Source organism: Hippoglossus hippoglossus, chromosome 14, assembly GCF_009819705.1.
Source record: "Hippoglossus hippoglossus isolate fHipHip1 chromosome 14, fHipHip1.pri, whole genome shotgun sequence".
Classification (NCBI taxonomy): Eukaryota; Metazoa; Chordata; class Actinopteri; order Pleuronectiformes; family Pleuronectidae; genus Hippoglossus; species Hippoglossus hippoglossus.
Window position 1 is genome coordinate 6143581 of NC_047164.1, and position 26307 is coordinate 6169887.

Genomic DNA, 26307 nt, shown 5'->3' on the forward strand with positions numbered 1-26307 from the left:
AACGGGTGTAAGATATATGAAAAATAACAAGAGATATAGAATCTGTCCCATGACATTTGAGATGTGGTTTCTGTAATATTAATAGGACCAGGCTGAGATAAATTATTTTTGTGTTGGGAGACAATGTTCCACCTCAGCATCTCATTGACTGCGGCAAATCCAAACCACACAAGACCAGTATGTACACTGCCATACCGGACATTTCTCTCATTTCCCGTGGATTTCATTGCTACTTAGCTCGTGTAATGTATCGTTCCTCTCTACAGCAGAATGTATGAAGGGTAGAAACTAGTGAGACATATCAGGGATTCTCAGTAGGGCTGTGACTTGCTGTTTGCAAGGAGAAGGTTGCATCCTAGTGGTTCACATGAAAACTGCAGCTAAACGCTTGATCAGCCATGTTTACAAGGTGCTCAGAAACAAGACTTTGAGCATTGATGTGTGCTGTGTCGGTGTCACGAGGGCAGTTTGGTCTGAATTAGTGAACGTTCATTAGTTTTAATGGCAAAACAAAGATTTTGTTTCCCTCCCTCATCCCAGGCTGTGCAGTCGAGGCTGGTGCACAGTTTAGGATTAGATGAGAGACTCGCGGTGACAGCAGCGGGGCCTTCGATCGTTTCCGGGGTCACAGCTATGTTTTATGGTTCAGATGTGATAGCACTACAATTTTAATAAGTGCACCGGGATGAAAAAGTTTGGAGAGGACCTTGTAGGTGTTAACATTCATGCTCCTCTGAGCCGCCCAAGGTTGAAGATCCGAATTTGATTCAGTTTGAGGCTGAAAATGTTTGAGGGGTTATTTTGTAATGTGGTGGAGGGCAATAAAGAGATGTCACTGTTTATCTACCGTCACTGGAATCGTATTGTATTGATTATATATTTATAATCGTTTATTGTTAGCAAATCGTCATTCTGAAATTTTAATTACCTGAAGTGTCGGTGGAACCCATTTCATCACTTCATTTCCATTGTGTTTTATGTGATTGTTTTGTGATATTAAGAGATGTCCTCAAAATATTTTCACTAATATGACAATTATACATTATTGGTATTCATTACTCGTGATTACAACATTATAGGTTCCGATTAATTTCCATTCATTATGGTGTGCTGGATGAAAGCAAAATGAAACATTTCAATCAAACTGATGTGCGACCATGGGAAGTTATCTACTGTCTGTTTCCAGGGCGAGAGGGGAGAGGGCTTTCTTTATAAATTAAAAAAAAATAGCTTTGTAAGATCAAGTATAACAGCAAAAATGTATTATACTGTAAATCAGTATGCATGTTGTTTAGATTTCCGTGTCTTTGAAAGACAGGGAAATCCATTTATCCTTTCTTTGTGGAGGCACAGCCTTGATTTCAATTAAATGTATGTTCTACTGTCACATCTGACTCTCCAATTTATACTGTAACAGCCATTTTTCTAGTTTCTACCAGCTATTAATCAAATCAGAGTGCAGGGGAGGACATTTTCATAAATATGCAAATACAAGGTCACATCATCATCATCAACATCATCGTCATCATCTCTCTTTCACGTCATCTAGAGTCTATAGGCCTCACTGTGGATGTTTGAAACTGACATTGAATAAAATATATTGTGTGTTTTAGTCACATTAGGTTTTCTATGGAATGTTCCCACTGCCTCATGGTCCTGTATTAACTGCTGTGTAATGTGTGCTACACTTATCCGTGTGAGTCAGTCCATGTCTTTGATATTCTCAGCACATTAACATTTGACCGACGGACCGTGTTGTCACCTGTGTCTATTAGCGCCATGGTCCTTCTGAAACCAGCATAGATCACTTTATCGTACCGATTCTCTAATAATTGTGCCATTCACATGTCCTCGTGTGGCCATGTAACGGAGACTCATTTGAAAAAAAAAAAAACTTTTATCAACACTTTTGAAGTTTACATTATTCTTCTGTACATCTTTGACGGGACGGGATCAGTTCACGATTTTCATGTTTTTGAAAGTTGCTTTTGAGGTTTTTTTTTTAACCAAAACATGTTTTTACCTTGTAGATTGTATAGAAATAAAAACTAAACACAGATATGTAATACAACCTTGGCATGCTGCTTAGAAAAGGTGAAAGAAAACAGCAATAGTTACCGACTGGATATTTAAAAATGCAAATAAGTTTAATCTGTTTAATCTAAAAAAAAAAAAAGATATATCCATATATGTTTATGCAATAAAACCTTGTTTTGATAGAAATTTGTGGTAGTTGTGTTTGTGTTTAGGGATTCTGCAATAATTCAGATTCAAATTTCACAACACACACAAAACACTAACGACAAAATAAAGTGATCCTGCGACACAAATGGTAAAATATTCTAAAATAAAATTTCACACACACATATAGACATCAGCCTCCTTAATATGCCTGATTTTTCAAAAATTTAAGTTCCAGGTATTAACTGAAGTTGTTTGAATTGTAGATGTCAAAGAAAGTGATAAACTATAATAACTCAGAGTGCATACGGCCCAACAGTCTCCTTAAATTCAATCAAGCTGCATCAAGCTGCACACACTCATAAATATCAGTCCTCTGAATATGCTGGATTTTTTTTCCATCAAGATCCATGAATAATTCCCTGGGAAAGTGAAAATGTAAAAAACTGCCATATCTTGTGTGTGTTCTTTCCTGGATCCGCCACCTGATCTGGATCCACACCAGATTAGTTTAACTGGTTCTTCTTCTATCCATCCATTCTATCCTTTAGCCAAGTTTTGTGATAATTCATTCAGTAGTTTTAAATAATCTACAAACTACTAACGTACAATCCAACAAACAAACGTACGGGGTTAACACGCAGAACTTCCTTTGCAGAGGTAACAATTCCTGAATCCACACCAGAATGTACTGGGTTCTTTCTTCACCTATGTCCCATCCTTACTCTAAGTTTTGTGGAGATCCGTTGTGTCATTTTTTTGCTTAACCTGCTAACAAATAAACAAACAAACAAACAAACAAACAATCAAATGGACAGGGGTGAAAACATAACCTCTGGCTGAGGTAACAAAGCGTCTGTCTACATCACTCTTGGCTCACAGTGAGCTGCTGAGCACAGATACATGGGCCTGGCTGTTAATAAATGTAAAATTAGGCCTGTTGCTTCGCTTGTCACTTGTTATCACCGTTGCCGTGTCATTTTAAATACCAGCCCTAAAAATAGAATGACAACACAGCGTGGTTTTCACTTCAGTGCCGTTTCCCCGAGCCGCAGTACCAACAGCGCACACACAAAGAACTGAATAAAAGGGAACAGCCGCAGAAGCAGCAGAGTCAGATCTCACAAATGAGATGAGTATCTCAAAATCACAAAAAGGATTAGTTGTCAGCACTTTCCACTGAGGGATGTGGAACTTGGCCGATAATATGGTGAGATTGCAAAGAAAGCTTTAATTTCTAAAGACAAAAAGCATCCAAAACGACAGAGGCCTCAACCACAAGAGCTAATATTGGATTGGGCCATTTTACATTAGTTTACAAACTTTAGTTTAGAGATGAGGAAAAGAGTCCAACAGGTCAGGTCATGTATTACTACAATATTGCAACACTATATTAACAACAAGGTCATTAATTATTCGCAAAGGATTATGGGATGCGTACTTCATTAACTCTTCAAATAATTATGTTCACAGTCTTGTACCTTTGCCTTTTTTTTCCGTTTTCCAATATTTGTTTGCTCTGAATTATATGTTTCATGTTCAGGATTCATCTCGTAGCTGGTCGGCTCGGTTCCAGACCTAAAACTCTTTTCATAAGGAATTTATAAAACGTCGATGGAGAAAAGAAACAGGAAATGTACATCCAGAACCAGAGCTGCTCTATAAGAGGGTGGTTCACTGTTGCGATCTATACTGGGTCAAAATGTGTGCTTGTTACTTCAGTATCAGCTGAAGTCTTTTTAAGTAAAAGATTGTGAAAGCTTCTTCGTGAGACCGTGAGTGTATCAACCACCAACTGATTTCCTAGTGAGCTCAGTTCATTTAATTGTCTTTAAGAGGTTACAGCTCTATTTAGCTCGACGCAGAATGAGATTAATTTACTCGTCTGCCAGCCTGTTTCCTGAGGTTTCCTGTGGAACAGCGCTGGCACCGGCGCTCACTCTAAATCATGATTAATAGGGAGCGTAGGTCAAACACAAGTGAGAATAACCCCATAGCCGCTGCACCCAAACCCCATTAACTGTCAGATAATGAACCAAAAACACGCCATTAGGCAGACAAACAAGGCCTTATCCTGAATGTAATGGTCCAGCCACATGTTATGAGCTCGACTCGCTTGTAAATCCATTAGGCTGCTTTAATCTTTGTCAGCTGTATGAAAGACACACAAATACCACCAGTACTGCCGTGGACTGTTTTATGTGATAATTCATTGCAGCATCAGGAGAGTCACTGATGACATCAATAATTCAACTGAAGACATCAAGCAGAAAAGTCCTGTAAATAAATAAAAAAAGTGGAAAATGCCATTTGTGCATAAAAATCTCTTTAATATGAGGTATTCATTGCAGGCTTGTTGTTCATATGAACCTCTGAAACAAAGAGCTGATCCAACACATACGCTTGCACAGACAGCATGAACGCAAGAAAGACAAAGACAATAAACAGCAGTTCGGTGATGTATAACGCTGAAAACAAGAAATACCACCACGGACAAAACTGCTTATCCTCTCATGTCAGTTAGTGCGGGATTATTTAAATGCTACACTGAGTTAAAGGGAAAAAAGGAATTTACCATAGTAACACTGCTTATCATCGTTTGAGTAGAATATGGCTTAAAAATACCATAAAAACACAGTAAAACTTGTACATTTCCAAAAGTTTGAAAGGCTCCACAATGTAAACACCTACTCCTTTTTTTTTTTAAACAAACAAAACAAAGGCACAAGTGTAACAAATGTTTTTTTTTTTGTCCAGCGACACACAATGTACTGATCGACCTTCTATGTTGTAGTGTGCTTGCAGATGGAAGTTATTTACCAATAAATAACAGCTGTGAGGAAAAACTCTCCTTGTGCAGTCTTCATACAGTAAAACTGCATTTTAATACCTATATTATGTGCCTGTTAAGGCAAATTATAGTGTTGTTCGAAAAGCTGTCAGTTTTCTGAACACAATAGTGTTTCAAATATTCATCTCCACGTATGCATTACACGTGGACATTGATTTTAAAACACTACATCATAAAGATGTTGGTATGGATTGATAGGATGAAGTAATTGTACCCTGATCCATGACAGAGTTTTGGCACAGTCTCTTCAAAAGACGAGTCAGAGGTTAATGAGGGAGAAGAATGAGAGAGAACAGAGGACAGAGGACAGAGATGCATTTGGAGGCTGCTGGTGCAGATGTAATTACAGACAGAGGTAGGAATACAGAGGTAGACACTAGGGCTGGACAATTTATTGAAATGTTATCGAAATTGCAATATGGCCAAGTGTAAAATCCAAACTGGAGGAGCTGCAGTTTTTTTCATTAAGATAAATATGTCATAACATATTATTATATATAAATACTTGTGGTGTTATAGAGATACCCCGGTCTACAAATCATATTCTCCAGATGTAAGAGAACATGCTTGTTTGAGAGGGATCCCAGAAAAAAGAAAAAAAAAAAATCACATCATCATTTTCACATTTTTTCAGAGAAAATTCAATGCAGAAATCGTGACTCATATTACCAAATCTCTCAAAATCGATGGGATGTGATATTTTTGGTACAATGTTTAGCCCTAGTAGACAGGGAGGAAAATGAGAAGAGACAGAAGAAGAGAAGAAAAGATCAGAACTCTGTGTGCAGGTGACTGTATTCTCGGCTGCCCGCCGGGCTCTCGCTGGGCTTCATGAAGATGCCCTCCATGGCCTTCCAGAGGCTGTGCTGGGTGGGGCCCGCCATGGCATGAACTTCCCTCTGACCGTGGATTGGCCGTCCGTACTGCTCCCCCGTCACTGACAGCAGTGCCTCCGTGGCCTTGTGACGGAAGCGGACAGCCTCTTCGCGTTTCCACACGGATCCCCCACACTGAACCGTCCACTCGTCCAGGTGGTCGCCTTCCCCCTCCTCACCAAAAGCACTCACCTCCTGTGGACGAATGAGAGAGAGATTAGAAGACAAGGAACAGAGGTGAAGATGAGGTACGCTGCGTTTTTGGAAGCTTTCTGATTCCATTTAAGGCAGAAATTCTCCCTATGCTTGTTTTTATCATCTTACTTTGGGCCTTTACATTTTACAACTTTCACAGATCTGACTTTATATACATTCAGACAAGTTTGGTTTTCCCAAACACTCTTAAACAAAACTACAGCAATATACTGTACACCCTCTCCAGTGACACCCAAGGTAAAGTGAATGGAAGAGGCCAGACAGACCATAGTGCATATTACACTGTTCCATCTTCCATTGTGGTGTATATATAATTTTATATTCACATAGTGACAAAAATCAGGATTTGGTGATTGTTCTGCTGAAAAACTGCCCACAGGTTAAATAACCTGGTACATCAGAGATGTTCAAAGACTTAAACCAGATGTCTGACAGTTGAGAAATTGCTATCGTGTCACGGTCCACCTCTTCCAACTCTATTGCACTTCGGTCTGACAGTGTTTTCATGCTTCCTTAAGACTGGAGAAGTTTTTCTGACCTGAGGCTGAACTCCCAGAAAGTTTGGTACAGATCCTGAAGTGTAAAAGCTCCTGTCAAATCACTTCTAGCTCAAAATGTTGGTCTTTGTTTCACTTAATAGGAAAGGCAGCTTATTGGTACATCCCTGACTATACATTAGAATTATTACTACAATTAGGGTCGTAGTGATTCATTCAGATTGATCTCCCCAAACTTCTCATAATCAGCTTTTTTTTTAATTAGGTTGGAGATGTTAAAATCGTCTCCTCCCTCCACACACACTTCTCACTCCACCCACCTGATTCGAGGACAGTGGTGAGGTGAAGTAGTGGCTGTGCAGGTTTCGGCCGGTGTTGACATGGGTGAGGCGGACTGTCTGCCCGCACTTTACCGGGGTACCCCGATGGCAGAAGGCGTCGCCGGTTCCACGCACGCTCCAGTAGCTGTTGCTGTCTTCCACTGTAGTGACCCCTGTGACAGACTGCTGCCCGCTACCTGTCTCACACAGACAAACACATACAGTGAGCAGAGGGAATCACAGAAAGAAAATCCCTTCAGGGGAGTAAGTAGTGGTGTAAGGGCTCATTCTAGTGGCTAGGATGGTCAACTCTGAATCTCACCATGGCAACTCAGTGTGGTATATTATACTTATTGACTCAACTCAATAACTGAAAATCTGAAATTATACGGTTTGTTCCCCCAGACACAAACACCACCCTAATCGAATAAAGCTTTGCTCCACTATCTGCCAATATAAAGCAAGAACCTTGTGAGTTATATTGGACTTTAATCTCAAGACTCGACTGCTGTTACTCCAAACTTGTTCAGAATGCAGCAGCTCGGCTTCTTATATTTATTCATACGCTACAGTATTTATTCATCTGCTGCTACATGGTCCTGTATATATATTCTTCCTTCACCTTAACTGTACATAATTCATGTCTGTATTATTTACCTCAATGCCCCACTTTAAACCATCACTTTAATCATTCAGTATTTATCTACGTTCTTATCAGTTTTCACAGAATTGCCCTCCAGGGACAAATGATGTTGTTTTGAATTTTAATAGAATTTAATTGAATATTAGTTTTAATAGACGACATCACACCACCTCAATCTGGAAACTGATGTTAAGATTTTACTGATAACTTCTAAAGCTCGAGTTGGTCCAGCCCATAACTACATAGCAGAAATGTTGACCCCATATGAGCCTCCGCTGGCAGCCTTCGATCCTCGGGTAGGCCCGTTCTGGTCATTCCAAAGATAAAGGCGACGACGACCTGACCTGCCTGAGGAGAGAAGGCTCGCAGATTCAGTGACTTCCTTTAAAATCACTTCTTAAAACCCATTTTACATTCACTTTTTTACGTGATGCTGTCTTCTTATTGCTCTAATTGTTGCATTTTTGCGATTACCCCCCGAATATCCTGTGTCTGCTTCAACTTTCAAAGCACTTTGTAGCCTCTGTTTTTTAAAGGTGCTGTATATCAATATATAAATAAGTTATTATTCTCTATTAGCCTCTGATTATCTCAAGGAAAATGCAGAGCTGCTGATTTTTACTTGCTGACGCTTGATTCCTACATGTCTTCTAGCTCCTTTAAGTTTTCTGCCTTGAATTGGGTCAAATGCCGACAAGAAACTTGTGCGTGGAAGTGTATCACTCTGGTTATAACTAACTTGGAGAGAGATTTAATAGATTGGCCCTTAAGGAATATATTTAATGCATCTTTTCTACTTTTATACCATGGAAATGGTTGAGGAACTCAGACAGAGACCCCGGTGGCCAGACGTGAGGACACTATGTGATTTAGGAAGTCATCCTTCAGGTTTAACTATCCAATAGGATGCAAACACCTCCATGTAACATGTGACAGCAATTCTAGCCATTCATGGAAGTGCTGTTGGAATGGGTGATGCAAGTAGAGGGAGATATACTGGGAGGCTGTGGGAGACATCTTCAGACTTGGGGGGGGACAATTGCTCATGTTACTGTGTTAGTGTTTATATATTGTTTCACCTTCTGGTCTCCTTGATGCATTAAGTGTTACATTAAAATCGTCTGCATAAGACATGAGCTGCTGCCTGAGTTCTCCTTTTCACCAGCTTCCAGAAAACATAACAGAAATAAGTCTTGAATGTAATCGTGCCCATCATCCTTGACATCTTGCAGTTGCGTGTGATTTAAAGTCCTGTTTATTTACAACATAAAATAAGCTAAACAAGAGACGATGGTGTGAACAATTGTAATGACCACATCCTGCTGTGCATCTCATAATGTATAACAAAGTTTATATTAATGTTTTCACCTTAAATGCTCGTTTTCCGTGAAAGTAGATTCACCACAGAACAATAATGATTAACCATATGTCGGAGTGACACAGTGAACCTTTGCACATGGACTTCATTCATTCCCCACGTTCATTCAGCTACAACATCTGGATTCCAGGGGTTTCTTAATGTCACGTGAAGCCGCTGAAGGTGGAAAACACGCGATATAAATATGAGTTATCGTTTTATAACTGTTGTGAATGAGAGGATAAAACTCACCGGAGCCGTAGCGCACGTCGTGTGAGTGAAGTCTCACATTGTGCTTCAGGTTCAACAGTTTGACGACGGAGCCGCACGTCACAAAACTCAGCTCGGTACCGACACAGAGTCCAAACACAGCGGACAGGGCCAGGAGCAGAGCTGGAAGAGAACCGGAGAGTAAACCACCCATTCCTCCTGGAGACTCGAACCGCCGACACCTCAGCTCGGTGGCGTCTTCTCGCTACGTCATTAAAGTGGCACAGGCTGCTGATTGTGGAGCTCAGGGGCATAGTGCCCCCTGGCGACTCGGAGGGACGGTGGCCGAGAGAGCTCTGCGAATTGAGAGAACACATGCACATTTAAAAAAAACACACGTGCATAGAAAAAACGTGTGCACATAAAGAAAACACATGCATTACATTATTTACATTTCATTTAGCTGACGCTTTTATCCAAAGCGACTCACAATAAGTGCATTCAACCATGAGGGTACAAACCCAGAACAACAAAAATCAAGCAAGTACAATATTCTTCAAGAAAGCCAAACTACAAAGTGCTATTAGTAAGTGCCAAATAAGTGCTACTAAATATAATGTATTTCTATTTAATTTTTTTTTTTAATCCAAGGTATAGTCGGAAATAGGAAAATTGAAAAAAGAAATAGAATAGGAAAAACGTATGCAAATAAAGAAAACACATGCAAACAGAAGAAAAAAACGTGGGAACTAATAAAACAACTTCATTGATTCAACGACACATGCGATGCAAAAATTCCCAACACATGCAAATACAGAAATGCGCAGCAAATGGTGAAAACGACAACATAAAGGTTTCCAGGGGACCCAAAAAAGTGATGAACCGGGCTGTAGTTCAATGCTTTGCTAAGCTCATGAGCTTGTATTTATTCAATTTAATGTAGTTTTTTGGTTTTAATTGTAGATTAGGAAATGCTTGTGTTGCAAGAATAGTTTTTATATTGAGGAAAAAGACAGTATGTCACAGAAAATTACAATGTCATACAAAAGCTTTGGGCAACCGTGGTATAAAAAAGTTTGTTACTGTGAATAGTGAAGTGAGTGGGATGGGAACTCATCTCCAAAAGGCATATAATTGAAAATTCTTTTCAGATTAGTGTGTTGTTTTTTTGGACAATTTAAGAGTAGAAAAAGAGAGCACTGTGCAAAATGCAGTTTGATGTGAGGAAGAAATAGCAGTTAACGGTTACAACGGAGGTCAAGTTGAGGTCATAAATATATATATATTTATATATATATATTCTTCGTAAATCTCTGTAAACACTGTACAAAGCACTTTAAGGAACAATGCCAGCATAACTAAGATCATTTGAAATAGATGCTTTACTCTATGGATTATTACACATTTGGCATGAAAGGGCACTTTATTATTGATATGATGATATATGTGGTGGCGTCACTTTGAGGCATAACTATGTTTATTATGTAGGCATACAGCTGTTTTAGCTTTATGTTTATTATGTAGGCATACAGCTGTTTTAGCTCAATCTTCATTATGTAGGCATACAGATGTTTTAGCTCTTTGTTTATTATGTAGGCATACAGCTGTTTTAGCTTTATGTTTATTATGTAGGCATACAGCTGTTTTAGTTCTATGTTTATTATGTAGGCATACAGCTGTTTCAGCTTTATGTTTATTATGTAGGCATACAGCTGTTTTAGCATTATGTTTATTATGTAGGCATACAGCTGTTTTAGCTTTATGTTCATTATGTAGGCATACAGCTGTTTTAGCATTATGTTTATTATGTAGGCATACAGCTGTTTTAGCTTTATGTTCATTATGTAGGCATACAGATGTTTTAGCTTTATGTTTATTATGTAGGCATACAGCTGTTTTAGCGCTATGTTCATTATGTAGGCATGGAGTCGACCTGGACCAGCAGGGGGCGCCACCTCGCTGGTCGGGAGGTTACTTCACTCTCATCCCGGAATTGTCTTCACGCCGCTCGCTGTCGGCCATTTTTCTTTTTTTAACAAGCACAAGCTCCCAGAAACACCAAACACAACACAGCCCCGTCACCACTGTACACACTGACGGAGTATACCGCCACTGTGAGGCCGACGTGTAAGTTCCAACCCACCCGGGGTCGCTTGCGAAGTTTTAACGGTTGTGCTCGGCTCGCAGCGGTTAACAAACTCGCGCTAACGTGGCTAGCTGTTGTTGTCTTGACTGCTAATGCTAGGCTAACGCAGGGATGTGCTAAAGCTTCGACTAACGACAAGAGGCCTCGGTGTGTTTCCCGTCACGGTGCGTGTGGTGTGGTCCGGTTCTTCCTGTGTTGGTGTCGTAGTTACTGTGTTCAGCTCCAAAAGAACAGCGGGACAAAGAAGCAGCGCCCCGGCGAGAGGCTGCTCGCTAGCTCGCTAACTAGCATCGAAACCGTTAGCCCAGTCGGTGCGGCTAGCTCACAGCTAAAGACCTCGAGCTGGATTTTCAATATGACTCAAATGTTTTGGGGGCGAAAGTTTTGCTACTAACTTAAAAAACATCACCTGTGTGTTTACAGCCGCGTTGTGCGAAAACGATGCGTTAGCTGTGTTAGCATCGCCGGGGTCGTGTGTGCGCAATGCGACATCTCTAGGCGTAGGTTTTTTTTCTTTCTTGAATCTTGTCTTATAAATCCAGCTCATTGTGATGCGCTGACAATAAAACAACCGTTATGTGAAAACACTCGTCGGGTCAAAGATGGCTTACACACCCAGTAATGTTATGTATTAAGTGGATGGTGTGTTTATTGTCAATACTAGTAAATATAGAAATGTGTGTGTGTGTGTGTGTCCGATGTTGCGTTGCTTTAATTTGTCCTCTGTGCACGTGTTTACCTTAAGAATACATTACATCATACATTACAATACATTTGATTACATAGCTGGTTAATATTGTAAAGCATATGTATTAGGATTACACATGTCACACACACACACACAGGCATAGTTGACCTCGTCCTAACCGCCAAAGCTCATGCTTTGCAGTCAGAGATAAATCAAACCCACGTCAATTTATTTTCAATTCTCCAGGAGAACTTGAAATTATAGGAGCGACACTAAATATGTGAGAACGCACGTGAAGTAAAGAAATATATAAGTAGCATTTTTCCATTTGGTCGAATGGTGCAGCCTCGGTCTTTCACACAACGCTATCATGTAAATACTAACAAAGAGGTTGAACAACTTGTTAAAGTTCAGGAAAATTACTGTTACTTAAATGGGAATTTCAAACAAACAGGGTGAGAAGGAGGGAAAATGAAGTACAGCATAATGCGAGAGAACCTATTGCATGTGTTTGGTGTAGTTGAACAAAGCGATGCCAGGATTCTGTTGAGAGAGTTTGACATCAGTATTTTGAATTTCTTCTCAGGAGCAGCAGTCATGTCCGACTTCATTGAGAGCGAGGCCGAGGAGTCGGAGGAGGAGTTCGCGGAGAAAGACCTAAAGCCCAAAAAAACCCAGAGGTTTCTGGAAGAAGATGGTATGATTTGAAGCTTTTAACTTGGGGTTTGTGTTTTGGAGATGGGGTTGTATGATAGTTGGCCAATTTATCTGTCATCTCTCAACAGATGAAGAGGAAGAAGAAAACACAGAGGACCAAGATGAGCGGGGAAATTTGCGTGGACTCATTGATGATGGAGACGAGGAGGGGGAGGAGGGGGAAGAAGCTGGAAAAAGTGGGAGTGGAGCGGGGAGCGACTCGGAGGAGGAAGTCAGACATCGACGAAAAAAGAGAAGTAAGTTCATCTGGTGTTTCTAAAGGGTCAGTGTATGATTTAGTGGCGTCGAGCAGTGAGGTTACAGATGGCAAGCAACTGAATACATTTTCCTTCATCCCTCACTTTTCCATGTGTGGAAATGAGGGGCTTCTTGTGACTGCACTCAAAACACTCTCATGCACAACCAAGCCTGAGTGACCGTGTTAAGTTGAGGTCTGTCTGCCTGCTGAGAACTGCACACACAACAGAAACTATCGGTTTTATAGCGACTTCTCTCAGACGGCTGAGGGTGGTTTTTCTGAAATTTTTGATGGCCCTTTAATGTGGTGAACATTCTCATGGTGTTGCCTATGGCCAGTATGACTATGATAGACAAATAAATCTGTGTGTAAGAGAGAGAGAGCGACAGCGGGACAAAAACGCTGCACACTGCTCTACAATGAAGCAGCAGTGCAAAACACTCCATTAGAGATCTTGAATGTTATGAGAAGTGTAAAAAATCAATTCATAATGAATGTGTAGCACTATTGTGGGAAGCCACTGTCTAGATAATCTATAGGAAATACTGAAGCTGGTGACAGACAAACCTTATTCTGAGCTGATTATGGATCAGGTCCTCATTTTGTACCTTGGTCTGGAAAAAGTAATAAACGTACCTCATAGTGTTTTTTTGTTTTTTTTCAAGGTATCTGAGTCAACTGATTATTAGGCTGCCAGTTCATGACTTATTGCCATTCTGTAATACTGCAATTACATATCATTCTAGGTTTTGTTCTGGACTGTGTTGAACAGTAGTTAAAACAAATGTCTTGCATCTGTTGAGCAGATAAAACAACAGCTGCTGCCTGTAGTGTTTTGTTCCCCTTCTTTAAGCTCCATATGTTGTGGAGCCAGATGCACTCATGTGTATCTTATATTAACTTAGGCCGGTGGTGCTGGATGTTAGATCTCTGCTGGTGTGGTGAATAATCCTCGTCATATTGGATAATGATTTCCTGCAGCATATATACACAGCCTGAATATTTGGATTCTAGTTGAAAGTTGTGGAAAAAACATGATTTATTTCTAATTATTGTCCATCCCCATGCTTAAGTAATCTCATGTGTCAAGAACAGAAGCACTGTTTTTATAGTGGTAATAACATGACTTGAAGTTGTTTCCTCTGACTAAGTCTTTTCCTCTTTGCAGATTATGATGACTACCTGGATGATGACGATCTTGACCTAATTGAGGAAAACCTGGGTGTTAAAGTGAAAAGAAGGGTGAGAATCATTTCTCATTGCTATTGTATATGTGTAATTACAATTTCAACTGTGTAGCTACATTTCTACCTTGCATTATCATGTCATAGTTGTACAATTAATAAATGCTGTCCTTGTTTTGTGTTACAGAAGAAGAAATATGACCGTGTAAAAACACTGGAAGATGATGATGATGATGAGAAAGACCTAATTGCAGATGAGATCTTTCATGGGGATGCAGATGGTGATCTGGAGGAAGGAGAAGCTGTGGACGAGCCTCTCCAACATGCAGATGACGATGAAGAGGGAGAGGACGAGGAGTCAGGTAGGCCAGAAGGATTTTTTAGATCTGTGTTTAATTATCTACAAAGGTTGGAAATAAAACTGAAGTCATTTCAACTCACACTTGATCTCGAAATGATGTGGTATAAAATGGATTTTCATTTAATAAAATGTGCTTTTCTTTCACAGATATAGACGATTTTATCGTAGATGATGATGGACAGCCCATCACTAAAAAGAGGGGGAAGAAGTTCTCAGGATACACAGATGCGTGAGTGTTGTAGTTTAAACAGTAATTCTACTGGTGCATGTATCATTGTTTTGTTACACAATGACTTATGTAGTATGACTTGAGTGTCACCTCAATATTTAAATTCAAAATATTGATATACATCAGTTAACAATGAGATAATAAACATTAAATGATAATTGTTTTAAGATACAAATAAAGAAAATTACATAATCGCTATTAATCCTCCAACAGAGCCCTCCAGGAGGCCCAGGAGATTTTCGGTGGCGACTTTGACTTCGCCGACTTTGATGCGGACGCCTACGACCAGGGTGAGGAGGAGGAAGAGGACCAGGATGAGGAGGGCTGGGACCGGCCTAAGAAACAGACTAAGAGGAGGCAGGGGAGGAAGAGTATCTTTGAGATCTATGAGCCCAGTGAGCTGGAAAGTAGTCACATGACCGACCAGGATAATGAGATCCGCACGACAGACATGCCCGAGAGGTTCCAGGTGTGTGTGTTTGTTCATCTATACACTATTGTTAGGGGTGGGGCAACTTAATGAATTGTTATTTAATCTCTGAAATGTTGTGCTGCTGTCTTTCTGAGTGTCTTGTTGACTCTGTCGTTTACCTTGTAGTTACGCTCCATCCCGGTGAAACCTGCTGAGGATGATGAGCTGGAGGAGGAAGCCGAGTGGATCTTTAGACATGGCTTCTCCACTCTTACAATATCCATGCAGGTATGACGCATACTCTCGTATAAACACAAAAACGTAGTAGATTTTATGTAGATTCATCTCCTCACAATTTTTTTTGTGTGATCCTAAACAGGAGAGCACAGATTACCTAGACAGAGGGACAACCACAAACTTCAGCAGGAAAGGTCCCAGCACTATTGCCAAGATAAAAGAGGCCCTCAACTTTATGAGGAATCAACAATTTGAGGTACAGTGAGCTCAACTTACTCATACGATGAACTTTTTCATATGTTTCCTTTGTTTGATGACAATTTTCATTATATTATCAACTACTCATCATGTCTTAAAGAAGTTATCCAAAATGTGTTGCTCTTGTAAAGACCCCATATTTGTATTTTTCTTAGGTTCCCTTCATAGCTTTTTACAGGAAAGAATATGTGGAACCAGAGTTGAACATCAATGACCTGTGGAAGGTGTGGCAGTGGGATGAAAAGGTGAAGTTCATATGGTTGTTTTCACAAGGAAATCGATTAGACTAACAAACACCATCGTTAGGAGTCAATGTGAAATAATGAATCTTCCTAGTGCTTCATCTTAGTGGAGTATGCAACCTCTGGTTTCCCGACTTAAATGTTTTCATCCTCCACCTCCTCATTAGTGGACTCAGCTGAAGACCCGGAAGCAGAACCTGACCCGTCTGTTTCAGAAGATGCAGTCCTACCAGTTTGAGCAGATCTCTGCTGATCCTGACAAACCTTTGGCCGACGGCATCCGTCCTCTGGACACTTCTGACCTGGAGAGGTATGTCTTGATAAAACTGGAGTTTGTATTTGTACTGTAATCGGATGTGAATTAATGTAAGAATTTCACATAGTGGTTGATTATTAACAATGATGCTCACCCATTCAAAACATTTAATTGTCCATAGGCTGAAAGATGTGCAGACTCTTGAAGAGCTGGGTGATGTGTACAACCACTTTCTACTCTACTATGGCCGAGACATCCCCAAGATGCAGAACTCTGCCAAAACCAGCAAGAAGAGGCTCAGGAAGATCAAGGAAGTGACAGAGGATGGTAAGTTGGCTGATGTGTAAGATAATGATGGATGGATACTTCAGATGTTTTCAGATCTTATAAATAGCTTTTTGCGTTTGCAGTGTTTGCATTATATTAAATAATTAGTGCTTCCCTCATAGGTGAAGAAGAAGAAGTGGAGGTAGAAGAAGAGGAAGAAGAACAGAAAGGACCTGACCTTAAGCTGGCATCTCGTCGAGATATGTACAGCATCTGTCAGAGTGTAGGACTTGGTGAGTCTTTTTTTACTTCGTACACAATCTCAAAGTTTTATTATCACATTCAGATCTCAGCCTCTATAGTGTCATCTGTTGCACAGTCAATATTTTGGTAGAACCAATCCTGTCCAATGCCTGCACTTCAACATCTTTTTCTGTTTCTTCCTTACTGTAGATGGTTTGGCTAAGAAGTTTGGTTTAACTCCAGAGCAGTTTGGAGAAAATCTGAGAGACAGTTACCAGCGTCACGAGACAGAACAATTCCCTGCTGAGCCCGTAGAACTAGCCAAAGATTATGTGTGCAGTCAGTTCAGCACTCCTGAGGCAGTGCTGGAAGGAACAAGGTACATGGTGGCCATGCAGATTGCTCGGGAACCTCTAGTCAGACATGTTCTCCGACAGACCTTCCAGGAGAGGGCCAAGATCAACATCAAACCTACAAAGAAGGGCAAAAAGGTAGAGATGCATTTAATAACATTGACATTGAGAAAATAAAATTACATATAACAAATCTAAGGAGGAAGTATTAATCTAACCTGTCATTGCCATTTGTTTACTCTGTGTAGGAGGTAGATGAGGCACATTTTGCCTTCTCCTTCAAGTATCTTAAGAACAAGGCCGTAAAGGAGCTGAATGGAGATCAGTTCTTGAAGATGTGCCTGGCAGAGGAAGAGGGGCTGCTTTCCATTGACATCTGTATCGACCTTATAGGGGTCAAAGGGTAAAGACAGTGACAATACTATCAACCAAAAATGGGGAAAGAACAGTTTGATGGTGTTGGTGAGCCAGGATGAGCCTCCTCAATTAAGTCAATTCATGATCATAGGCAGACAAATGATCGAGGATCATGGCAAATTACACCAAGTTAGGTTTTCTGGCAAATTACACCAAGTCAAGTTGTCTGGCATTCTTTGCCCGTAGCACATTTCCCAGGCATAGAATCTGATGTGATAAACTGTTGTGCCATTTTCATCATCTGTAGAAACCTAACTTGGATGTTGGCAGAAAATGTTTCATAAGTAGGTTATGTCCCTGGAGTTTAATTTCTTGACATTTTAAGCTGTAGCTTATGTTTTTATCCACATCCTTGTCAGTAGAGCGTGAGGCTGTTTGAGTTGTTAATGTGATAGTATTAAGTCTCTGCTTCTCTCTGTGTCTTTCTCCTCAGATTTACTGGGGACCAGACATACTTTGACGAGATCAAACAGTTCTACTACAGGGATGAGTTCAGTCACCAGGTGCAGGAGTGGAACAGGCAGCGAACTTTAGCCATAGAGAGAGCTCTCAATCAGTTCCTCTATCCTCAGATGGCCAAGGAGCTCAAGAGCAAACTGATCTCTGAGGCCAAAGAGAGCATCGTCAGGGTAATTTGTGATATGTGTCCAAACCAAATAATATCATGTTTCAGAAATCATGGGGAAAAAATGTATTTTTGATTAGTGTTTTAGCCTTAAAATTCACCCCGAACTGTCTGTGTCCTTCTCTTCTCGTAGTCCTGCTGTCGCCGACTGTATAACTGGCTTAAGGTGGCTTCTTACAGACCAGATCAGCAAGTTGAGGAAGACGACGATCTGATGGATGAGAGTCAGGGCAAAGGAATTCGGGTACTGGGTGTGGCATACGCACCAAGCAGGTATGGGCCCTACATTTCCCCCCAGATATATTAGTAGCTTGAATTGTTGGTATCAATATCAGAATAATCCCTTAAAATCTGCATGAGCAAATTTTAACTGTGTTAAGATCAGAGAATGTTTGCCCCATAAATGGCAAGATTATGTAACAGTATAGTTTCTTACACACACACTTTGCACTGACAGAGATACACCAGTTTTCTGTGCTCTGATCAACGGGGAAGGAGAGGTGGTGGACTTCCTGCGTCTGCCCTACTTCATGAAGAGGAGGAATGCTTTCAGGGAGGATGAGAGAGAGAAGAAGGTACAAGAAGAAAACCCAACTGTGCATTATTGCAGTCAACAGATGTTTTTCTTTTCATTGAGATGATCACCCTTTTGTGTGTGTCCGTCATCTTCAGGCCCACGACATTGAGACTCTCAAGAAGTTTCTGTCCAGCAAGAAGCCGCATGTTGTAGCTGTTGCTGGAGAAAGCCGGTAAGTTTACTTAAGTATGTGCTGGAAAACTACATGTGTGTATTTGGAACAACATTAATGAGTATAGAGGAGTCACAGTGTTAAGTTTACAAATATTCTGTGTGTATGCAGAGACGCCCAAATGATCATGGAGGACATCAAGAGGGCCGTCAGCGAGCTCGAACAAGAGTCCTCTCTGCCTGCTGTGGGAGTGGAACTGATTGACAATGAACTGGCCACGTTGTACATGAACAGCAAGAAGTCTGAGGTGAACTCTTGATCTAACTTGATCTAAGTTTGACACATGGTTCTCTTTACCTTTGGTCTTCTCCTGACACTCTGCATTTTGTCTGTGCAGGTCGATTTTAGGGATTACCCCCCTTTGCTGCGACAGGCTGTGTCGATAGCCAGGAAGATTCAGGATCCCCTGGTGGAGTACGCTCAGGTCTGCAGCTCGGACGAAGATATTCTCTGCCTCAAACTTCACCCGTTACAGGTGAGAGATAGAAGAAAAGACAAGGGCATGTGTAGTATATGCATTTGTTTCTGTATGTTCTTTACAGATTTCTCTTGAAGACTGATTTGATATCACTGTAATTGTATAATAAAACAAATTTCAGGGATGTTTATTGTTGAGGTTTTTTGTCCACTTCTCTTGACATTACCCAGACCAATCATGTGGTGAAAGCTTAGTTTTTCCTTCAAGATTGAGGTCTGAAAACCACTCAATAATCATTCAGCCAATTCATTAATCATAACTGCTATTAACGATAAGTGATGAACTGAAACATGATTCTGCACCTGCATTCTGCACATATTTGTGAAACGAATGACCTTTTTTCCTCAGGAACAAGTGGTGAAGGAGGATTTGCTTTCTGCTCTTTACTGTGAATTCATCAACCGTGTCAATGAAGTTGGAGTGGACGTGAATAGGGCGATCGCTCATCCTCACACTCAGAGTCTGGTCCAGTTTGTCTGTGGTTTGGGACCAAGGAAGGGCTCCCACCTCCTTAAGGTCAGCATATATTCTGCTAATATTACGTTTTTTTGTCGTATTTCAGAGTATAGTGTTTTTATCAGCTGGACCTTGTCTTTGTGCAGATTCTGAAGCAGAACAACACTCGTCTGGAAAACAGAACCCAGCTGGTCACAATGTGTCACATGGGACCAAAGGTTTTTATCAATTGTGCTGGTTTCATCAAGATCGACACTGCGTCCCTTGGAGACAGGTTGGTACCTAGTAGGGCTCTGGTACATGCTCAGGCCATCCAGCTATTTCTCATAGTGCTAATGCAATTTTCAGACTAGGGTGTGATCAGTCATTCGTTTTTTTTCTTATCTCAACCTCTCCTCACAGTACGGACTCCTACATCGAGGTTCTGGATGGGTCTCGTGTCCACCCTGAGACATACGAGTGGGCTCGTAAGATGGCTGTAGATGCCCTCGAGTATGACGAGTCAGCAGAGGATGCTAACCCAGCCGGAGCCCTGGAGGAAATCTTAGAAAATCCAGAACGTCTCAAAGATCTGGACTTGGATGCCTTCGCTGAGGAGCTGGAGAGACAGGTCTGTGTGTAGGATGTGGATTTGACTGTGATTTATTAAGTCCAGACACAACTATATGTGTCAGGAAGTCGTGAAGCAAAAACAAACCGTTTTCTTGTGTTTGGTCCCTTTAGGGTTACGGCAACAAGGGAATCACTCTGTATGATATCCGTGCAGAGCTAAGCTGCAGATACAAAGACCTGAGAGTTCCCTACAGGGTACCCAACACCGAGGAGGTCTTCAACCTGCTCACCAAGGAGACGCCAGAGACCTTTTATATCGGTGAGCCCCTTTTAAATCGGTACACATTGTAACGCATCTCTTGAAATAAACATCGGCAAATCAATAACCATCAGCTCTCAGTCCTAGAAGTTTGTGCAGTAATTGCTGGTAAAGTACTGGTCAAAGTAGAATGTAACTCTGCAGGCTGGTGTGGTTAATGTTTTTTGCCTGTGGCTGCTGTTTTTTCCTTCCTTTTTTCCAGGTAAGCTGATCACCAGTATAGTAACTGGTATCGCTCACCGGCGGCCGCAGGGCGAAAGCTATGACCAGGCCATACGTAACGATTCTACAGGTCTGTGGCAGTGTCCCTTCTGCCAGCAGGACAACTTCCCTGAGCTCAGCGAGGTACCAGACTCTAACTCTTTTGGCAACCTGATGTTAGAAAACAGCTGAGAGTCTGACATCTAACCATCACTTTTTTTATTTTGTCTCTGCTTTAGGTGTGGAATCACTTTGACAGTGGTTCGTGTCCAGGTCAGGCCATTGGGGTGCGGTCCAGATTAGATAACGGCGTCCAGGGATTCATACCAACCAAGTTTTTGAGCGACAAAGTTGTGAAACACCCAGAGGAGAGAGTCAAGGTGAGGGGTTGTCATTTGTTGTGCTTTGCAGATGTTTTTCAATAAATAAAAAAAAAATTCTTTAGTTAATCTCACCTGATAGATAGACTCTCCTTTCTGTCCTGTCTCCTCTATTGTAACACCTGTATAATACTTGCTTGTTCCTCCTCCCTCTCCCCCTTCAGGTGGGCATGACGGTCCACTGCCGCATCATGAAAATCGACATTGAAAAATTCAGCGTTGACCTCACATGCCGCACGTCCGATTTGATGGACAAGGCCAATGAGTGGAAGCTCCCCAAGGACAGCTACTATGACTTTGACCACGAGTCTGAGGACCAAAAACAGGAGGAGGACTTAAAAAAGAAACAACAACGAACACGTGAGTTAGAATAACAGAGTTTATAAATGTTGTACACTTTGTCTATCCAATTATACTCACGTCCACATCGTTGCCCTTAATGGCTATTTGTTTACATTCTTTGTCTCTCCAGCATATATAAAGCGTGTGATTGCCCACCCCAACTTCCACAATATTAGTTTCAACCAGGCGGAGAAGATGATGGAGACCCTGGACCAGGGAGACTTGATCATCAGGCCGAGCAGCAAGGGAGAGAACCACCTCACCGTCACCTGGAAAGTAAGAAACAGATGGAGTGTCACGGTCGCGTAGAATAGATGGAAAAATACAGGGATGCAGGTTTAACAAATGACTTCATAGTGTTGTGGAGGTTGATCCAAATGACAGGAGGTCAAATATACACAGTACAATGCAACACATTGCAGTCGTTTGGATGTTGGAGTTTGTTGGACACAGCGTCTGACTCTGATGATTCGTAGGTGGCTGACGGTATCTACCAGCACGTGGACGTGAGAGAAGAAGGCAAAGAGAATGCGTTCAGCTTGGGACACACTCTCTGGATCATCAGTGAAGTAAACAGTTCTCTACTCTTTTCATGCCTGTTTTTCTGCTGCAGAATCATTCATAGTGATGCATCAGCACTGTGGCTGCTGCAGCTTGGTCTTACAGAGTTTCTTGTGATCTCCACAGGAATTTGAAGATCTGGATGAAATCACTGCTCGGTACATTCAGCCAATGGCTTCATTTGCCCGGGATCTGCTGGGGCATAAGTACTTCCATGAGTGTAGTGGGGGAAGCAAGGAGGTTTGTACTGAATATTATGTAGTTTTATGAAGCTTAACTCATTAACTCATGTTCTTCTACAACCTGCCTGCACCTATTACTCCTCATATCTCCTTTTGTTCTCTCTCTTAAAGAAAATGGAGGAGTTGCTTGTCAAGACAAAGAGGGAAAAGCCTACTTTTATTCCTTACTTTGTTTCGGCTTGCAAAGAATTGCCCGGAAAGTTCGTCCTGGGCTATCAGCCTCGTGGAAAACCACGGTGAGCAGCAAGTGTTTCCTGTTTCCTGTATTGTTCCTATTAGTAGATAATAGTGAATACACAGGCTCAAATTTACAAGTGTTAATCTTTCTGGTTCATGTCGTACGTGTTGAACTAAATTAATCAACGCTACACAATTCTTATCGACTCTCCCAAAAAACTCTATTATGACTTTTATTTGAAATTGTTCATAGGTTTGCATACCTGTAGAACTAAATGTCAGCATGCCATTTTTCTCTAGGGTTGAGTATGTGACCATCACCCCAGATGGCTTCCGCTACCGCTCACAGATATTTGCTACAGTAAACGGACTATTCCGTTGGTTTAAGGACCATTACCAGGAGCCTGTACCAGGTATGACATCACTTTACCTATGGTTCATGGTGTATATTACAGCACTTTAATGTATTGTATGTTATCATCAAACATTTTCTCCCCTTTTAAAAGGCATCACCCCCAGCAACAGCAGCCGAACGAGGACGCCTGCGTCCCTCAATGCCACACCGGCCAATATCAATATTGCAGGTGCGTCTCTCTCCCCCCCACACCCTTACAGACACACACTTACACACACAACTTAATATTCAGCATCTGTTGAGTTGTAGTACACATTATTAATTCCTAATGTATTCTTCCCTCCCTAGACTTGACACGAGCTGTCAACGCCCTCCCACGCAACATGACCTCTCAGATGTTCAGTGCCATCGCTGCAGTCACAGGCCAGGGCCAGAACCCCAACACCACCCCCGCACAGTGGGGCTCCAGCCAGTACGGCTACGGTGGCAGCACAGGAGGAGGAGGAGGGAGCTCCTCTGCTTATCATGTGAGTGCAGCTTTTAATGTCGACATCTGCTGTGGAAGGAAATGGTTGTTTTTGAGATGTTGGTGCCAGCAGGACTTGAGTATCATTCACTTAAGCTGTCAATAAATCATAGGTTCCTACTTAAGAGGATACAGATGCTTTAGATCTTGTGATTATAATAAATAAGATGCTTTGTAAGATGCAGTTCATATCCTACATAAAGTTTTTTCTTGAGTTTTCACTCATTCCAAATACTTCCGCCACCTCTGCTCCAGGTATTTGCCACACCTCAGCAGCCCATCGCGACGCCCTTGATGACACCCAGCTATTCGTACACCACACCGAGCCAGCAAGCACTGGGCACTCCCCAGTACCCCAGCTCCACCCCGCAGTCCTCCCACTCTCACACACACGGCCCCCCACAACTGCCACACCACAGCCACCATAGCAGTCACCATGGCCACTCGTCCGGCACACCGTCATCCTCCACCTCATCCAGAGGACGGACGCCGCAGCAGCAACAACAACAGCCGTCGCAGCAGCCGCAGCCGCCGCAGCCAAAGTACGTACAGGAGAAATATCTGATGTTGTCTCATGATGTTTACTTTTAATCATGTTTGTGTGGTTGACAGTTTTCTTATTATTCCTCTTTAGTCCCAGATATTTTTTATTTATAAACATATGGGTACAAAATTTAACAATTTGACTGTAATGTCATCCTGGTCTGCATTTTCAGTTTTGTTCAGTTTTGCATTTTCAGTGGGTGTTGCGCTAGATGGCGCTACACCCACTATCTGGGTCTTTTAAAGCTGAGCAGCAGCCTGCCATTCCATCTGTTTCACTTTCATACACTTTTTTCAACTGAAACACCTCCCTCTCTCTCCTCCTTCCCCCGCAGGCCAAGCGGAAGCAACGCCTCCGCCGTGGACTGGGGCAAGATGGCGGAGCAGTGGCTGAAGGAGAAAGAGGCAGAGGGGCGGAAGAAAACCCCGAGGATGACGCCACGGCCGTCACCCAGCCCCATGATCGAGAGCACACCCATGTCCATCGCCGGAGACGCCACACCTCTTCTGGATGAAATGGACCGATAGGACACGGAGGGGGGCGTCGCTACACCCCCCTTACCTAAGTCCATCCTTTGTACTGCGACTTCTTTTGGATAATCTTCCTCCTTTGGTCTCTCGCACGACCCATCAGCCCTTTTGTCAGGCTGACAACTAGTTGGAGCCCTCGCCCTCCAGCTGACTCGTGTCCTCTTCATGTCCTCCTGATCTTGTAGATGCAGTCGATCAGTCTATCATCCATCCTCTCTTCCGTCTGTCTGCCCATCGTATCCCAAACGTTTCACCTCCTCACCTCCAGTCAGCTGCTCTGGCTGTATAGTATTTTGTATAGTCAGAATAACACTGTATATGTCGTGCAGAAAGTCAGTACAATGACATTAAAATACACTTGAAACATCGGACAGCGGTTACATATAGGATATGGACCTAAACAGACTTTGTCAGACAAGCTGTCCTGCTGTCTTTATTTTTTTGCAACTGGTTTTAGTTTGATCCATGAATGCTTTGGAACAGAGGGGCACCGTTAGTTTCCAGAGTCCACCTTTCCTCTGGTGGAGTCTTGCAAACAGTGGCTGAAAGGAGCTTTGCCGAGCTACTTAGGGAAATTGAATTTTTGTCCGGAATGCGTCAGATCACAGAATGAATAAAGACTGTTTTTTTTATTTTTCTGTTTGAACCTCAAAGCCCCTTCACATCTGTTAAAGCGAACACATCCGTGACTGTACAGACACGCACACACACCGAGGCCGACTTTCAAAAAGCAAAATACATTCGAGGGGATCCTTCATTTCTGCTGGTTGTTTCCACTACATGCTGTATTATGATCAGCTAATGTATTCTGTAGATAGTCTTTACTGTATTGACTCGTTTGACCTAAGAAAACTTTGTGGACACTTCTTCGTGTGCCACACTCGAGCTAACGCTGGTTGTTTTTTGATGACTTCATGTGAGAGGCGGTGCGGAGGAAGTTAGCAGCGTAACGTTATCTTAAGTAACAATATTATGGCTAATTTTACAAGTGGAAGAACCTTGCCATGTCAAGCAAGCGTCTGTGGCAGTTTGTCAGACAGGGATTTTATAAGTTTACTTAGATTTCAATCTTTTATCTTTCTTATGTTTGCAGTCGGGCGAGCATTTCATTTTTTGACATTGGGTTTACGATGTCTGGCCCCGTGAAGGGCTTGATCTCTTCACACATCGCTGCTGCAGCTGAGTACGGGACAGTATCTCTTTTTCCTGCCGAGTGTCGACAAACAAGTGTTTCCACAGCTGCAACATTAAAAAATAAAACAAAAAAGTGGATGATTTCTCTCACTTTCTCCGACTGTAGCACTGTCAGCAGAAGATATTATCAAACTGACTTCCCTGTGTTTATATTCTTATTGTATAATAGTCGAAGCTGCACGCAACAATTTCAGTAGAATGAATTTACTGTTGTTAAAAACATTTAATCTTTTTTTGTGATTGTCATGCGGCAGTTTGAGGCCACTGCATCTCTCTTGATTTTTGCTGTGCCCCAGTACAAACGAGCTGCAGCGCTGGTATTCAATGGTGAGCTTCATTCTGCGGTGTGCAAAAAACGATCATGGTCCCACAAAATGCAGAATGTTCTCAAATATCTGTTCTTTTCTTTGGAGTAAAAAAAACTTACTTGGTTTTACGTCTCTTGCCAGATTAAGATGTTGCATCTTTGATATCGAGGCTGTGATCGGTCATCGGCAGTGTTCGGTGAGGGAGGAGTGATGATGTCACCGGCACTGCTGATGACCGTTTCTACCTGTGATCCCTTTAATAAAAGTGTTCATATTAAACCCAGAGACGTGTTGGTGCTATGTGGGGAAACATGCGTCTGGTCATGTGCTGTACAGGACATACTTGTGTGTTTGCATTCTTGACTTTCTC

At 41.8% G+C, this 26307-nt stretch overlaps 2 protein-coding genes across 2 annotated transcripts; one reads left to right on the forward strand and one right to left on the reverse strand.

The window, feature by feature from the left end:
- Positions 1-4490: 4490 nt before the first annotated feature.
- On the reverse strand, positions 4491-9435 carry sdf2 (stromal cell-derived factor 2). The gene is made up of 3 exons (XM_034607100.1): positions 9193-9435; positions 6941-7137; positions 4491-6102 (listed from the first exon to the last, which is right to left on the reverse strand). The coding sequence occupies exons 1-3, from the start codon at positions 9362-9364 to the stop codon at positions 5803-5805; spliced, it is 669 nt and encodes a 222-aa protein (XP_034462991.1). The 5' UTR covers positions 9365-9435; the 3' UTR covers positions 4491-5802.
- Positions 9436-11128: 1693 nt separating this feature from the next.
- supt6h (SPT6 homolog, histone chaperone and transcription elongation factor) lies at positions 11129-26222 on the forward strand. Its single transcript, XM_034606713.1, has 37 exons — positions 11129-11277; positions 12571-12681; positions 12770-12937; positions 14108-14181; positions 14311-14485; positions 14632-14713; positions 14927-15182; positions 15312-15413; positions 15505-15618; positions 15776-15865; positions 16030-16172; positions 16300-16445; positions 16568-16678; positions 16839-17119; positions 17230-17384; positions 17832-18027; positions 18157-18296; positions 18481-18598; positions 18696-18772; positions 18884-19019; positions 19110-19247; positions 19599-19766; positions 19853-19980; positions 20109-20316; positions 20430-20577; positions 20780-20922; positions 21018-21158; positions 21323-21518; positions 21631-21776; positions 21977-22069; positions 22188-22301; positions 22415-22539; positions 22781-22893; positions 22987-23064; positions 23184-23362; positions 23617-23903; positions 24240-26222. The coding sequence occupies exons 2-37, from the start codon at positions 12582-12584 to the stop codon at positions 24430-24432; spliced, it is 5262 nt and encodes a 1753-aa protein (XP_034462604.1). The 5' UTR covers positions 11129-11277; positions 12571-12581; the 3' UTR covers positions 24433-26222.
- The last annotated feature ends 85 nt before the right edge of the window (positions 26223-26307 follow it).

Coding starts and splice junctions, on each gene's coding strand:
- sdf2 (XM_034607100.1), bottom strand. CDS start 9,364: ATGGGTGGTTTACTCTCCGGTTCTCTTCCAGCTCTGCTCCTGGCCCTG. Junction 7,138..9,192: donor CGACGTGCGCTACGGCTCCG/GTGAGTTTTATC, acceptor TGTGTGAGACAG/GTAGCGGGCAGCAGTCTGTC. Junction 6,103..6,940: donor CACCACTGTCCTCGAATCAG/GTGGGTGGAGTG, acceptor ATTCGTCCACAG/GAGGTGAGTGCTTTTGGTGA.
- supt6h (XM_034606713.1), top strand. CDS start 12,582: ATGTCCGACTTCATTGAGAGCGAGGCCGAGGAGTCGGAGGAGGAGTTC. Junction 18,028..18,156: donor CCAAAGAGAGCATCGTCAGG/GTAATTTGTGAT, acceptor CTCTTCTCGTAG/TCCTGCTGTCGCCGACTGTA. Junction 20,317..20,429: donor CTGAGGAGCTGGAGAGACAG/GTCTGTGTGTAG, acceptor TGGTCCCTTTAG/GGTTACGGCAACAAGGGAAT.